Source organism: Pyxicephalus adspersus, chromosome 3 (assembly GCF_032062135.1).
Source record: "Pyxicephalus adspersus chromosome 3, UCB_Pads_2.0, whole genome shotgun sequence".
NCBI classification, from domain to species: domain Eukaryota; kingdom Metazoa; phylum Chordata; class Amphibia; order Anura; family Pyxicephalidae; genus Pyxicephalus; species Pyxicephalus adspersus.
In genome coordinates, this window is record NC_092860.1 from 107,552,548 (window position 1) to 107,569,437 (window position 16,890).

General features: G+C 35.1%; 1 protein-coding gene across 1 annotated transcript in view; it reads right to left on the minus strand.

Moving 5' to 3' along the window:
• The window catches only part of DCHS2 (dachsous cadherin-related 2), a 166,416-nt gene that overhangs the window by 8,489 nt on the left and 141,037 nt on the right, over window positions 1-16,890 (minus strand). Inside the window, exons 11-19 of the mRNA XM_072405938.1 lie at window positions 16,138-16,266; window positions 14,438-14,647; window positions 11,776-12,636; window positions 10,440-10,550; window positions 9,574-9,785; window positions 7,980-8,131; window positions 4,432-4,562; window positions 4,040-4,326; window positions 1,548-1,686 (exon numbers count right to left, since the gene is read on the minus strand). Coding sequence (XP_072262039.1) covers window positions 1,548-1,686; window positions 4,040-4,326; window positions 4,432-4,562; window positions 7,980-8,131; window positions 9,574-9,785; window positions 10,440-10,550; window positions 11,776-12,636; window positions 14,438-14,647; window positions 16,138-16,266 — 2,232 coding nt within the window. The remainder of the gene's footprint in view (window positions 1-1,547; window positions 1,687-4,039; window positions 4,327-4,431; window positions 4,563-7,979; window positions 8,132-9,573; window positions 9,786-10,439; window positions 10,551-11,775; window positions 12,637-14,437; window positions 14,648-16,137; window positions 16,267-16,890) is intronic.

Sequence of the window (16,890 nt, forward strand, 5' to 3'; positions counted from 1 at the left end):
AAGAACTGCAAGGAAAAATTATTAGGAAAGTCAATGAATTTTGTTGAGTAAGGGTCTAGTAGCTAATGCCTCAAAGGTCTTACATAGTATTACTAGTGTATTATCACGTAACACCTGACCTCCAAATGGTACTGCAAAAAAATCTGAGGATTCATAAACATGCCCACTAGTCTTGGCAAGCAGGCATTTTTATGCAGTATGCAGACAACCCTAATCTGAATGAAACATTAATGACTGGTTTTAAATTCCAATCTACATTAGGCAATGCTTCTGTCTCCTGCATCCTTTACAGCCTTTACATTTATTATACATTAGCCAACAAATATTTGCTGAGCAAGAGTTTTGGCCACTTCATAAACATTTTTTTGACTCTTACCAAAGATTAGTGTTATACACACGTCGGCTACAATGATTTATATTATGTGTCAAAGCTACCATTTAAAATTGATATTCACTGCAAAACAGTATTAATGTATGACTAGAGGGCCAACATCAAGAAACAACTTTTGATAAACATGGTATAAAAAAGTTGACTATATTATGTTGTAAAGCCTTTTCTTAAGGTATGTGTTTCCATGTGCACACATATTAAGCCTAGAGATAACACGTTCAGAAAATCTGAACCAACCAGCAAATTCTGTCTCCAAAAGAAGTTGTAATGGAAATCTACAGCCGCATTTGAAAAGTAAACCATTAAAACTCTCACTGGTCATGAATTATTAAAAGGACTAAGAAACATTTCAGATTTCATACTGATGGGAACAAAGCATCCAGTTTCCACCCTGACACATACATTCATAAAATTAGCAAGTGGGATGAAAAAATATTTGGGTACACTTTGCAATTTGCTAAGAAAAAAGGAAGAAAGGAGTTAGTACTTGTAATACAGTAATAATAATCTTGGCTCAAGACTATTGAAAACTTACATCAGATGGTGAACATTTGGCAGTTTCTTGATACAAACACATGAAACACTAAATGTATTATTAATATTATTGTTATTTAATAAATTGTATTTGAATAGCGCCAACATATTATGCAGCGTTGTGAATTAAATAAGGGAATGGGGGTTGTAAATGACAGACAGATATAGACACAGGAGGAGGAGATGACCCTGCACAGAACAGCTTACAATCTATGGGGTGGAGGAAGTAGGAGGTGTGGTTGGTAAGTAGTGAGGATTTTAAAAGACACAAGAAGACAGGAAGACAGATACAATGGCCCTGATTTACCAAAGCTCTCCAAGGGTGGAGAGAATACACTTTGATCAGATCAGTGAAGCTGGGTGATCCAGAAAACCTGAAATTGATTCCTTAAAATCATTTGCAATTTGCTAGCAAATGTTTTGAATCCTGGACCGGATCCAGTCCAGGTTTGCTGGATCACCCAGCTTCACTGATCAAAGTGTATTCTCTCCAGCCTTGGAGAGCTTTATTAAATCAGGGCCAATGACTCAGGAGGAGAAGACCCTGCCCAGAAGAGCTTACAATCTAAGAGAAGTAGGACACACTAGGAGGGGGTAACATAACATATAATTGTTTACATACCAGTGGCTGTATTAATTACAAATCCTTTTTGTGGTGTAATAATTCTGTAAGAGACAGGCCCATAGATCTCAGAGTCATTGTCTGTAGCAGATACGGATATAATAAATGTATTGGACCCAGTCAGCTCAGGTATCGTTGCCTTTAAGAAATAAAAAATAAAAAGGATATAAATAACCCTTTAATAAATAAAGATAAAATAATAATAAATAAAAAGGTCTCTAAATTGTCACAATTGACCACTTTGTCTGGAATTTTGGAAAGAAAGTAAATTTGACACCAAAAACAATATACACACCAGTATTTTTATTGCTGATCTATGCGAAGTATTACAAGATTTCCCAACTGTTCCAAAATTCAGATGTATGTTCTGATTTATTAAAGCCCTCAATTGGAGATGTGGATTTACATAGCATCATATCTTAGGCAATCTTGTGATGCAGCAGGACTGGGTGTAATTTAACACTAATAGAAGCAAGGCTTCACACAATATCACTGTCTGTGTTGGCTTGTGGTGGAGCAGCAGTTGACATGCCATTGTAAATATACCCAGTGTTCCGCATACTTTCATAGGTTTGATTGACTCTGTACTTATTTGTATAATTTTTTTCTTCTTTTGCCCTAAGAGTCCATCAATATATATGATATCTGATATATGTGTACAATGGCTAAAACTGAACTCTTTGTTAATGTTTTATCAAAGAGACTTCACATCCAACTGTACTGAATGTACCAGAAATGAAAATATCATTATTTTCTTCATGTTACAGCCTATGTCAAGCCTAAAACCTTCACCTTTTTAGATTAATTGAGTTATATACACCAGCCAGAGGATACAGAAGAGTTAATTTACAGTATTATTTCCTTATATTACCCTAAGTTTCCAACAGTAAAATACTGTACACATAGGTAAAATATATAAAAGGAAAAGCAAAATATCGGTCTTACCTCTTATTCCTTTTCTGCCACGTCTCATACTCAGCAAGGTTTAAGGGAAATCTAACTTTTATAAGGACTACTTAAATATAATTTAATGACAAAATGGATCTTTCACAACTATATATAAGCATGTTGAGCATGTTTTCAACCAGGAATAGCTATTTTATTCATAGATATATTTTTAGGTCATTACAATAACCTTATATGTCCAAATCTGTACACACTTTGGATTAATATTAGACATATAGATAAAGTCTGGGCACCAGGGGAAATAAGAATAAATCAGATATGACAAATAGGCTTGATTGTTATATTTAACCTCATGAATTATAGCTTCAAGGACCGCTTTATGCATAATAAAATTTGATGAGTTCAGCTGGTATCTTAACTAAACCCTATAGGGTATATTTATTACTAAACTGCCCATTTGTTTGTTCTGTGCAAATTAGGCAGCATCTGCAAATTAGGTCAAGGCAATTTTAAATTATTTTGAGTTGTGTGAATAGGGGAAATGAAATGTTCTTAAGTTTAATGTGAAGGAGACAGCCTTTGAGAAGTGCCCTACAAAGTGTTTGTAATATATATGTCCTTTAATATACTTTATTATATTTGGAGATTTGATAGTATATACAGTGAATATAAGGGTGTATATTTACAATATTTGCTGGGCCCAGTTGAGGTAAATTTTAATAGCTATAAATGTATATATCATGTTTTAGCCAGTTATCAAGGTAAAAGGCAGGTATAATACAGCTAAATAGCGGTTGGATCATACAAATAATCCTATTAATACATAGGAACACACAAAAATTCTTTCCAAATGCTGGGCCAATTATTGAAATGAAAATACATTTATAATTGTTGATCACAGCTTTTAACAAACAAAAGGCTGTGTTTGTCCTGCTATGCTTGCAGTTGAAATGCATTCAATAGGACATGCTACGCCCAAAGAAATGTGATGAGGTGTAAAAATTAATGTCCATCAGAACACAAAGCAACCCAAATCAGCCTCTGGACTACCTTGAGTGCTAAAATTTTGTGTTACAATGTTCTAAAGGCATGTCAAAGGCAGAAAACAATGTAATGAAGATATAGCCCTGTATGCATGTGCATGTTGCTAATCATGCGTAACTTTGCTAATCTTTTTTGAGTTTTTTTACATAAGAAATATGCAGCTCATGCTGAAATACTCACCTCCTTCCCGAATATGATCCCCAGGGATGTACTGCTTTAGTGCACTTTTTCTCGTCTGGGTTGAATGATGGCCATTGTCAATGACCATATTTTATTGTAGATCCGGACTGTCATGGGCCGGCCCATCAAGGTATGTGTCCCAATATTGTTCTGGGATTACAATAAAATACAGCAAAAGGTGGAGTGTTTACTGAGAACCTGGGAGTTTCCTGAAGAATGGAGGGCTTCCAGGATGATGTGTGACCTTGAAGTCAGCAACTTTAAGGTCACTAGACACATAAGGTTAGCTTAATATTTTGTAAATACAAATATACATACAGGTTTGCATTAGTATTTTAGGAATTATATTTCCATATGCTTACCTTATATGAATCTTTAGTAAATAGCGGGGGGTTGTCATTCACATCTAACACCTGAAGAGTGAGCTCTGCTTCAGTTAGATGCAGTGAATCAGATGCCTGGATCCGAAGTAAATGCTGTGATGCTTCTTCGTAATCCAACAACCCGGTAAGAGTTATAACACCAGTGTATTTATCAATGTCAAATTTCATGCCAGGGTTACCATTTTCAGTAAAACTGTATGACACGTTTGGCCTTAGATCCACATCATTGGCGGTTACACACATTACAGTGTATCCACGAGAAGCATCTGAAATAGCACAGAGCTCTTGGTTAATATTCAGTGAATTAGGAGGCTATCTTTATATAAAAAAAATATTAGTAACTACCCATGCAATTATTTTTATCATGTTACCTTCATGAATATAGATGGTCTCCAGGGGAGGAATAGTCGGTGCATTGTCATTTATATCAGCAACCAATACTGTTACTATACTTGTTGAAGAAAGACTGGGTGAACCTTTATCAGCAGCTTGAAGAACTAGCCTAAAGATGAAAAGAAATGTTCTTGGTAAAAACATTGTAATATTCTAAAGAAATAGTGAGTGCAAAAATAATATTATACAATAGTAGGTTGTACATCCATAAAGCATTTGTTTGATTTGAATTGAAGGTGAAGGGTGCTAGTATATGTTTAGATGTTGTAAGGGGATCGGGCTCAACATATTAACAGAGGTTAACCTTTTAGGAGACATGACCCCTGAGAACAGACAGCATTTGTACCTTTTAATTGCATTCTATCACCACCCGCAAGAGAAGGCCTTCAGTGTCGATGAATATATATCTATATATCTATCATTCATACATTCATTGACACTGAATATTTTTGGTTCCAAATTACTAATCTTTGCTTTAAATATATGTAATATATATACATATATAATGTGGAAATTATTAATTTGGAACCAAAACTATTTTAGTTTATTTTCACATACCAAAAAAAGTATTTTTCTTTATAAAATTCCAACACATCCTGCAACAGGTACCATAAGGCAGCTTTCAGGCAGCATTTCTTAACACTGGCTCTTGTTCCCTCTTTGTTGTGTGCTCAGAAATAAATGTTGTATTAATTTCAAAGCAAGATTTAGAGAAGATTTGCATTGTGAAATGTAAAGTAAGCATTTACAGAGTTCCATCCAAAAAAAGCTCATTGTTATGATTGACGGACTGTTAATGCTATTGTATCAATTTCTGGCATTTAAATCTCTGTGAGAAAAATAGGTCCATGAAAGGCGATTAACAAAATCTAAGGAAACAAAGAGAAAATTTGGAAGTAGTAGTGTAAAATAAGTAAAATGTAGGTCCATGTTTAGTAACAGTAATGCATAACATATACTACATGTAAGACTGCAGAAATGATTTATTGTTACAAAATGGTGTGAAATGGCCAAAGGCCAGTAAGATGCATTCAAACCCCGCTAAAGTGTTTTCTGAGATGTATAATTAATGACTTGTTATTTCTAAAACACTACCTCTGAATTTCAAGCCAATTTTAAACCATAACAAATGTTGGACAACTGCGTTAAAGGGAGACTAATGGGCTGTGCTGAGTATTGTTTTTTTCTACATCGAATGTCTCCCTTTTGCCTTGCTTGGATACAGGTATCATTTTATCATTTGCAAGCTTCCCTACTTGTTTGCTCAGGCTTTCCTAATACCATTCAGAATTGATTAAAAAGTATTTTGTCAAACTTTGTTTTACATCCAAACGTATAAAATCAGTGTTTGGGCACAGAGCAATGCAGCTGAAGAGGCTCTGTTACTCACCAGGATTAGGAATATTCAGTTGACTGAGCATTGTCTGGGAACTGCACAGGGATGAAAACAAAAAGCCTTCTCCCAGCAGCCTGATTATATGCATGAACCTAGTTAAATCTAAAGTCTTCTTCAGACAGGGGTAAAACCAACTGCCAGTTTGTAGTACCAGGAGTTTTTACTGCTTCACCCAGTATACAGAAGGAAGGATTTGTCAGATTACAGAAAATTACCAAAAACTTGGTATAACTTCTTTTAGGAAATCTGGTAGACTCTGGCAAACTTCCAGCCTTATGGTTATACTTCAAGCCGTACACTTCACCTATAGCAGCCCCTGGACCACTACAGGAGGCATTATGTGCTGTTCAAACAGCTGGTTACATCCCCAGACATGGCAATGAAGGATATAGTGGCTGAGGCCAAGGGGACTGCTGGACTACCAAGGACACACAGGTAAAGGATAGGGACACAAAACTGCAGGTCAGACAGTTCACCATCAATGGCTAGAAGATAAACACATATAATGCAAAACAGAAGGGTCAGGCAGGGATCCAGTCCAGAGAACAGAGCTGGTGGTCACGGGAAGTCAGGTAGCCAAGCAAGGAATCAAAGGGGTTAAGAAATTATCAGAATTGGGGTCACAGGCAAACATTGGTCTGGGCAGCTAACAAACACCAGGTAACTGGTAGAGTGGCCAACATGTTCTCATCATGAAAAATTCACATTGTGAGCAGGTAAGTTAAGCCTAACTCTATAATGGACAACCAGTAACTGGAACATGGGAAACAGGGGCCAGGAAGTAAGATACTTATTAGCAGCAAATTTAAACTCCAATTTCCTAGCTGCACTTTGTTCATACTGAGAACAACAAGGCAAAGCACAGCCCAAAGTCTTCAGGATGGATGCTGAAACAGACACATCTAGGAGGATGCCAAAGTGCAAAACGGCAGAATGACTGCTGCAAAGGACAGGACAACTTAAATACTTGATCCCCTGCCTTATAAAGGTGTGCACCTGTGAGTGATTTTAGATTTACTGGCAGAATCAACAGGTAATACAACTATATTACAGAGGGGACACAGAATAATAAAAAAAAAAAATTGCTGCAATTAGATATTTACCATTTACATTTCTCCTGTTTAGGTAGCTAGGGCTAAGTACTGGAGGTATTTTTAAAATAGCTTGGGTACCTTTGTTCTTGTTCAGGCAGTTGTGTCCAAATACCTTGAATAAGTAGCTAGGATTAGATGGATACCTGCTTGTTTTAAACAGGTGAGATTAGATAGTTGTTTACTTTTTGGTATCTGGGGTTAGATTCATGAGTTCTTGTACTGGTACTTCTTTTATGAACATTTGGCTAGCACTGCTGGTATAGCTATATTACAGAAAACAAATGCCAATCAGTTTGCAAAGTGAGAGAGAAATGCTACAAAATCATTGATTAGCTTAGTTATAATTAATTCAATTACAATGAAAAGAGAAATCTGTAATGTCATCCCACAGAAGAAATCAAGAAATAGATTGCTTAATTAAATTGGCAAAGCAATATTTTTGATCAAGTTCTCCACTAGAATTTTGGAACAGATTATCACCACATGCAAAGTAAGTGTATTGTTGGCCGGCTGCCTTTATATTACTTCTACTTTCCCAGGGATTTCAATGTAATATTGTGAGCAACAACTGTTTAGAGCCTGCATCCGTTAATTATGATATAAAACAAAGATAATTCATAGCTCCGTTTTGGATTCCCTGGGCCCCCATGTATAGTCAGCTATGTTACTGAAGTTTTGTATTATAACAGCTAACAATAATGAAGAAGTGTTCACTACTGCATGCTCTATGTAAATTTGTATACCTACTAACTAGTTTGTATTGAAAGGTGCTGGTGAGCCTATTTACAAAGGTTTGTGATCTTGGTTTCAGATCACCACTTGTGTGTTCTTCAGTTTTGCAATCTTACTATTTTCAAAATGACATATTTAATAAAGTAATACCGGGTTGTGTTCCTTGGTGATCAGTAGTCACTTACTGTACTATTTTTACACTGAAGTGATATCAGTTTTCTTAATATCCAATCAACAGGCAATATAAATTTTACCTTTAAATAACTTGAAAAAATTAAGGCCACCTGGGAACATTCTAACAAACCTGTAAGAAGATTTTATTTCTCGATCAAGAATAGCATTTGTTGTAATAATGCCTCTTCTGGGATCTACTAAAAAAGCTTGATTTTCATTGCCATCCACAAGCGAGTAATCGATTTGCCCATTCGGACCACTATCTGCATCTGTAGCAAATACCTAAAAAAGAGTTTTGTAAACATAACAATGTGAACTTTATATTATTTCAGTATATTATAAATATAGCAGCAAGGTAATACATGCAAACATTTGAATTCATTTATAGGGTAAACAATGATTTTCACAAGTACCATGTCCTTTATGATCATCACTAAATCATCAAACACCAAGTCCTAAATCTCTTGACTGCCAGTCACAACTCCCAACCCCCAATAATACAGATCACACCTAATATTATTATAATAATATTAATAATAATATTAATATTAAACAAGATTCATATAGCCCCAACATATTACCCAGTGCCGTACATTGGGATTGCAAATGACAGACAGATACAGACAGTGACACAGGAGGAGGAGAGGACCCTGTCCGAAGAGCTTACAATCTAAGTGGGGAATTTATTTAGATATTATTCATATTCAACATACATACATAACAATACATACAAAAAAATCTTTTGGTTTCTAAAAAAAACAGTATTGCGTGGGTATTATTATATAGTCACTGATAATGTGTAATGTTCTCCGTAAGTCCCCCTTTACTATCCTATGCACTATAACATGCGTGGAATAATCTGTATGTGCAGAGGTTTGCCATCATTTGCTTATTCAAACATGTATAGTATATGTCTAACACTATATATATGTATTATAAATCCATTAATATGTATTTAAAGCACTAGCAGCAGACTATCAACATATTACAATGGAATAAAGCAAAATGCATATGTGAGAAACCAGGTTATGTTTTGTTAAAATTTGACAATGTGTTCTAAAAAAGAGCTGCTACTGTATATTAGTTATACAACACAGGGTTATAGAAAGCGATCACTGAAACTATTCCTCATAGATTCTAGCATTATTACTGCCTGAATTTACTTTTCAATACGTGGTAGGAAAATAGTTGAAAAAACAACTCAGAAAGAAGTAGTTGGAGCCTAAACTCTTTGTGATTTTCTGTTATAAATTATGTAGCTGGGCGTTTAACGCACTGAAAATATATCAACTGGCAGTAGCAGCAGTAGTGGAGTATTAACAAATTTATGTTGTGGTCTCGGGCAAAGAACATTTATAATCTCATACCATTTCCTTCCATTTTCATGCTATAAATCTGGTGGTAATGAAATATTACATTTCTGTAATAATAAAACATATTTTACTTTATAGTTGGAATCAAAATTACAATTTAAGGCGGTACAAATTTGATAATTATTTTCTGCTTCCTTTCACTTTTACATATTAGGAAAAACACCTGAAATGTTAACATTTAGTTGAGAATGCTTAATCAAACAAATTGTTTGAATTCAGTTAAAAAAGCATGTGAAAAGCATGTTCATGTTATTATGTTTTGATTACAATTAGAAAAAGTGTAAAACTATTAATAATTGTACTTTTTATGAAACCACCATGATACAATGAGGATTTATGCAATTACTGTACCTGGATCACAAACAGGTTGTGGCCCTGGCCCTCCAAAACTGAAGTTATATGATGGTCTCGATCAAACACTGGCACATTATCATTCTTGTCTTGGATCAGTACTGAAATTCCACAGTATGCCACAGAGGTTCTGCTTGTGGCAGCAACAACTAGATTCATTTTATTTTTGACTTCTGAATCAAGTAAAAAGGATTCCTTCACTGTGAGCTTGCCTGTTAGACAAAAATAAAAAAGAACTAAATGATCTAAAATGAAACCATTATCTACCATAACAATATTTATTCTGATTTATAGTAAAAAATCTGAAAGTTTTATACCTCAAATAATTATTACCATTGCTGCCAAATTCTCCTTACATGGAACAGAACAGTGTCATAATTTGGTGATTAGATTTAATATATCTGGCAGAATTTTACATGTTTCACCAACCATACAATTAAAATTCAATAAGTAGGAACTGTAATAATCACCCAGTGCATACCAAACAGAATCAAAGCTCCAATGGAAATTGACTAAAAGAAAGTAAACTTTGAACTAGTCATTGTGGGGAAAGACAGAGGGTTCTAATTTGGTCTGTGGACCATCCACATTATGTATTATTTAGGTAATAGGAGGCACCTACTAGACTAAGCCAACCCCCGGCTTCCTATATCTTAAGGCAATTAGTAAAAAAGTTAAAACTGTGTTTACTTTAAATACCTAATTGTGGGCAAAACAAAGACATTCATTTACTTTATCTATAATACCTAATTGTTATCCAGCAAAAAATTCAGTTTTTTTCTTCCTTTCACATTGGTTATTCAAGGCCCAAATGACCCATACAAAGCTAAATCAATTTTGTGTATAAATTAGCACATGTAATTTACCTGTTTCAGAATTTATCATAAAGGTCTCTTTGTCACCACTAATAAGGTTATAAGATATGGCATCTCCATTTGGATTTCGGAGTCTGGCTTCTACAGTCACAACTAATGAGCCTTAATGAAATCAGAAAACACATATTGATAAATGGATAGCATAGATAAAAAATTAAATAAAAATATTGATATAAAAAATGATTAATGTAGGCCTCGTGTTGATAGTTATAACAACCAAGATACAAATATATAAAAAAGGGAAATCATTTTCTTTATGTATTTTTGCCAGACATACAGTGCACGTTCACAGACTGGATCTTCTGCTGTAATAGTTATATAGCACAGTCCATACACATATATCTGACAAATGGTTGTTTTATTTCTCTAATAAAAATATCAGGTCACAAAATCAATACCCGTATTTATGTTACTGTATTCTCTTTTTTTTTACCAATGGTTCGCCTATTGCTTTCCAAAAAAGACCTCACCATACTCGCTTCTACTAGTTTCTGAGTTCTTTCTAATTCACACATTTATCACATTTTTTATATTTTTGGTCTAGGATTCTCACCTGCATTCTCTCTTTCTTCTGTAGCCAGGAAAGTATAATTCACATATGTGTTGGCATTTTAGTGCATTTGGCAGCAACATGTTTGGCATATTTGGCAGAAGATTAATGGACATTCAAAAAAATCATCTCAGGGTTTGTGACAGATGAGCTTACACTCACTTTTCACTTATCCACAGAAAAATATCATTTTTAATACAAAATAAATCTTTGGCAGATTGTACAGTGGTCTGTATACTGCACCAAATGTAGCTAAAACCAAGCGGCAACAAGAAAATGGCCCCACATGTCACAAACATACCATTATAATTATTAATAGTACTGCTAAAATAGTTAGCAGTGCTTTACTGAGTATGTTAAAATAATAATTTCATAGACTCTGACTGAAGAGCTTACACTTTTCAGAAGAGCAACAGTACATCATTTCATGATCTGTATTACAAGTTAATAATGCTATTTGATGTGCCACAATGACTTCAGTGTACACATGGGATACTTTTAGGAAGCCTTCACTGGTGTGACAAGCTTGGGAACATGGACAGAGAGGTAGAGAATTCAACCAGCAGGCATCAACACCAACTAAATTAGATGTTCAGGTAAAAAGAATATATATTATAACATTAACACACAGTTCATCTGTATACCAAAATATAGCAGCACATTCCATTCCCATAAAACATGTTTATAAATAGTAATTTCAAGGCTGTGGTATTGTGTAAGGAGAAATATATTAAATTACTTTAAAAAGCCTATAAAATATTTCAATAGAAAACATACCTGGCTTACTGTTTTCCTCTATTATGGCTTCATAGATACTCTGAAGAAAGGAAATATCTGTTTCCAGGCCTTCTAGGGTAACTGTAACAAGACCCATGGAAGTCTTTGCTGGGGTACCAAGGTCTGAAGCGGCCACTTTGAGAACCGAATTTGTGAAGGTAATTGGGGACAGCAGCATATTGACTTTAATTTCTCCTGTTTCCCTAATAATGTAAAAATGTGGATCGGCTTTCACAAGACTGTACACCACTGTTCCATTTAAGCCTAGGTCTGGGTCAGTTGCATGTACAGTTGCAATTGTTGTATTAACAGAGACTTGGGGAGAAACAAGGACCTGGACAGGATTAATAGAGAATAATGGCCCATTGTCATTGACATCATCAATATGTACTGTAACTTTGGCAGTGGAACTTTTTTGACCATATATGCTACAGTCAGTTGCTAATGCCCTGAACACGTATTGATGTTTAAATTCTCTGTCCAAAGCCTTTGCAGTCACAATGTTTCCTGTTGTCTGGTTTATAGTGAAAACACCTTGTGTATCATCAATCAAGGAGTACATTACTTCTCCATTTAAGCCCTCATCTATATCAAGCGCCTGAAGGCTAAAAACCACAGATCCAATAGTTAGGTCCTCTCTGACAGATGTGCGGTACTGGCTCTTAGAAAACGTAGGTGGATTGTCATTCTCATCCAAGACCTTAATGTGCAGTTTGGCTGTTGTGCTTTTCCGGGGGCTGCCCAGGTCATAGCATTCCACAGTGATGGTAAAATTGCTGACATCCTCTCGATCTAAGCTGCGGGTGGCCCAGAGCTCCCCCGATGTGTTGTTGATGGCAAAATATCCACCCATGTTTCCACCTTCAAAAGTAAAAGAGGCATTAAGCAAAAATTGACAGTAAAAGACAGGCATGTGGAAAGATATGTCATCATGGGAACACCAATGAAAAATTTGTTAATTCCAATAATATTTCTGCTTGTACTGCAAATGTTTAAGTGTCTCTGGCATATGACTGCATTATGTTTGAATTGAAACCTGCATTTCATTTAAATCGGTGGGTGGCACAGACAGTAAATGCAGGAGTCTTCATCTATTACCGTGAAAAGACTTTAACAGATGTAACCCCTTCTTTAAAAGTGACACACCTTATAAAATATGTATCCTAATACCACTTCAGCATCGGGACACGTAGAAACATTTTCTTACAAACACAAAAAAACTTATCAAGCTCCAAAAACAACACATGTGGACTGTCCTCTGGCTCCAAACAGCTTTTCACGAATCAAGCGGAAAAATTCTCTATTTGGTTGAGATACTACCATCTACAGGGAAATGCAATGTATTTTAGAACATTTTCTACCCCAAACAGCACTTCCATCAATCATGCATCCACCATCAACTGGAGTAGAGGAAGAGGGCACGGAATAGCCGGCACCAAAGAGTCTCTTTGTCTCTTTTGATTGCAATGCACCATTTTAATGCACCTGTTATTTACAAAATACCCTCTAAAATGAGTATAAAATGTTTTCCTATCATAAGTAGTCACCTACCACCTCTACAAAGTCATCAGAATCTAAATTTTGTGCCCAGAGTTAAATGAAGCTCCACTATTTCCCCTTGCTTCAGTCTGTTCATGGTAACTTTCTAATATTGTGTTTTATTAGTAAACAATGGCATCCTATCAGATTTCATCTTTTAAAAGTTTCGATTTTCAATATTAATGAACATATAGTTCATTAATAGTTCAACAGGCTTTAGGATTGTGTTGACATCAGTTTGAGTTGTTTCAAGATCATTCAAAATTCATTGATTTATTGACTGCCTTGTGACACACATTTGTTTCAAGTGGGTTGAAATCCCCATAGATTTCTATAGGAGTGTAAAATTTATCTGGTGTATGTAAACAAAACAACATGGGAAAATTACCCAAATTGCCTTAAGGGCAATGGGGAAGAAGAAGATATTGGCAACACACTCCAATATAATTGTCAATGGTTTGAATGAGTTGCTTTTTTATTTGAACATGAAGCTACAGTACAATATATTGTGTTTCTACATTGCAATAATTTCCCCTATTCAAAGTTTAAAAAAATAATGTTATAGCCCATGTTTTCTCTGTAAATTGTCATTTTACCTACTTTACATTACATTTTTGGTAATAGAGTATTTTATTCAGATATTGAACAATTGGGTATTAATGTAATTCATGCATCTGCTTTTTCATAAATATCTATCTAATACAAAAAGTGATACAATTGTTAAAAGCTTTTACTTATGTTAGAATAAACTTTACATTTTAGAATTAATTTGTATGTAAAGTTGAATCCTAAAATAAAAAGTAAATTGTGGTTGAATTACTGTGTAGAGGCTGTTCATGCGGCAAATGGTAAATACAGTGAATCTGTGTTCATATTAAATACACAATTATGTTTAAGGTAAAAAAAGGAGTTTTTTTGCCATTACATGACTATGTATTTAAGGTGTACACTGATTCCTCTTGTTTATTAAACTCAGTAAACATTTAGTGAACAATTTCTTTTTATTAAATGAACCTCTGTTAACCTTTTAATAAACCTATACAAAACACATAACAGGTAACAAGCCACATGTCATGCTGTGTTAGACATCTGTGCAGGCAGTTTAGTAAGTATTTTTAATTACCAATTATTTGGAAATGCACTCTGCCATTGTTGCCAGTATCCTTGTCCGTAGCCAGCACTTTGTGAATTATTCCTGGAGCTTGGTTTTCTGGGACATGGATCTCAGCCTCAGGAAGTAAAAGCTCAGGAGTATTATCATTTTCATCTAGCACTGTACAAACAATTGTTGTGGAGCTTGAGAAGGAGGGGGTTCCACCGTCTGTCACCAGCACTAATCATACAAGAATTATAGAAATGACAAAGAATAAGAGTGAATCGCAGAACCCGGCAGTCAAAGGCAATGTAAAAAATGTCTATTAATGTAATAGCGAGGCACTGAAAACAAATATGAGACACTCACAGGGCTATGAGAAAACTGAAAAATGTATTTTTGTGAACAACTGCAAATTTTTTCGAAAACTCTAAGACCACGGACATTTTGAGTTAATTGCAAAGCTCCTAAACATATTATTGTCACTGTAATTGCAGGGGATTCTATAGAAGGGCAATCTATAAAAGGAGTCCAGATGAAAAAACAGGTTGGAGGTGTTATTTGCATGGTAACTCAGCTCATTGTTCCCCTAATATTTTCACAAACAATAGGTTCCTGAATGTGTAAGAGGAACACATTCCCTAGAGGGCTATCAAAGCCCTTCCAAATTCCAATACCCCACAGAAGACTCCCACAACCATTTGGGGGACAGGTTGGGGAAATAGGACTCCGTCCCTAAACTTAGTTGGGAAAGTATGGGGGCCTAGTATTGCGAAAAGGAGGGGGTACTAGCTTGTTACCTTGCTGCAAATCTGGTATAAACAGAGAGGGGCACAATTGCTGTACCCCTATTCCTTACTAGACAGGCTCTATTTATAGAGATGGGTCCGGTACATACATTCGAGGGACCTCACATGGTTCTTTTAATTTTTTTCAAACTGTAGCTTCACACCATTCCAAACATGTTATTTGAGTGTTTTATTAACTTGTTACAGATGTTTTCTTCAACAGCAGCCAGAAAAAATAATTAATTGGTATTTTGTTGCTACAATATAAAAGAGGCTGCCTCAGGAAAAATACTTTTTCTGGTCCTCTGAAGGACACTGTGGTTTCTCCAGTCAGTCATTACAGGACACATTAACCCATAGGTACCAGGAACCTGACCATCTTCTCCTGCAAACAATATCTCTTTAATAAAAAATAGATCAGCAGGAGAGGTCACTATACTTTATATCCTTTGTTGGGGCAGCTTTATTTTATACTTTTTCATTTTATACAATAGTATCACCTATCATTTAATTAATGTAAGTTCTCATTTAAAAAAGCAATACCCATTGCGGCTTATCATAATTTATTTTGTACCGGCCTGACTACAACAATGATCATTTTATTTGCTCTGATCTTTTAAATGACGAATGTGTTAAAAACTGAATATGGCCAATTTGCCATCTGTAGGAAACCAGCATTTCATCAGTATACTTTATTTGTCTTGGAAAAGCAAAGGTAAAATGATTGACGCCAAGGATTTAGAATAACATATTGCAATAATAAAAAAAAAAAAAAAGAAGCAGACGCATTGTATCTAAATGTATATTTCCATGTGGTAAGAGTTATTTAGGATATTATTTTGCTTAACATATGAATGCTACAAGTATCTTATTTTCAGACGTCACTGTTCAGAACCATACATCTAAAACATGGCACAAACAATACAATACCATGTAACTTACCTCTAATGATATAGTGCTCCCTTTTCTCTCTGTCAAATGTGGCTGCTGTAAATATTTCCCCTGTCTCATGTATTATTCTGAAAAGTTCATGGCTTGGCCAAATGTAGTAGGTAAGCATAGCATTGACTCCTGCAAAATAAAATTATTATATCACATATTTATTTGAAACTTTGTTCTTTTTTTTAGCAAGTTTAGTGTGTCAGCTGTGCTCATAATTTGCTTAATATCTTTATTATTAATTATATCATATACAGGATTTTTATAGGGCCAACATATTACGCAGCATTGTACAACAAATAGGGGTTGCAAATGACAGACAGTGACATAGGAGTAGTAGACCCTGCCCGAAGAGCTTACAATCTAGGAGGTGGGAGAAATAACACAATAGTTTAGCTTCCCTAGACTGCTATTTCCTATACAATCTAATCCATATTAAACACTGAAATGTTATGCCTGTTTTCCAGGCCCGTTTCGACTTGTGGAAATGAAAAAGAACTTACATTTCCTTCAGCAAACTGATAATGCCAATAATGTGAAGAAGTGTGATTTCCAAATGTCTCAATCTCTCCTGTCATCTGTCTTTCATTGGTTGTATAATCAAACTCCATCATTGCTCTGAAAAGTAGTGTGGCTCATTCTTGGACTGTACCCTGGCAATTACGGTATCTCTGCTTTCTGTTTCCTAAAATCTGTACTTGTTCTAGACCCAGTGTTATAATAACAATTTATTCTTCTGTTTTGCATTGTCTTTTA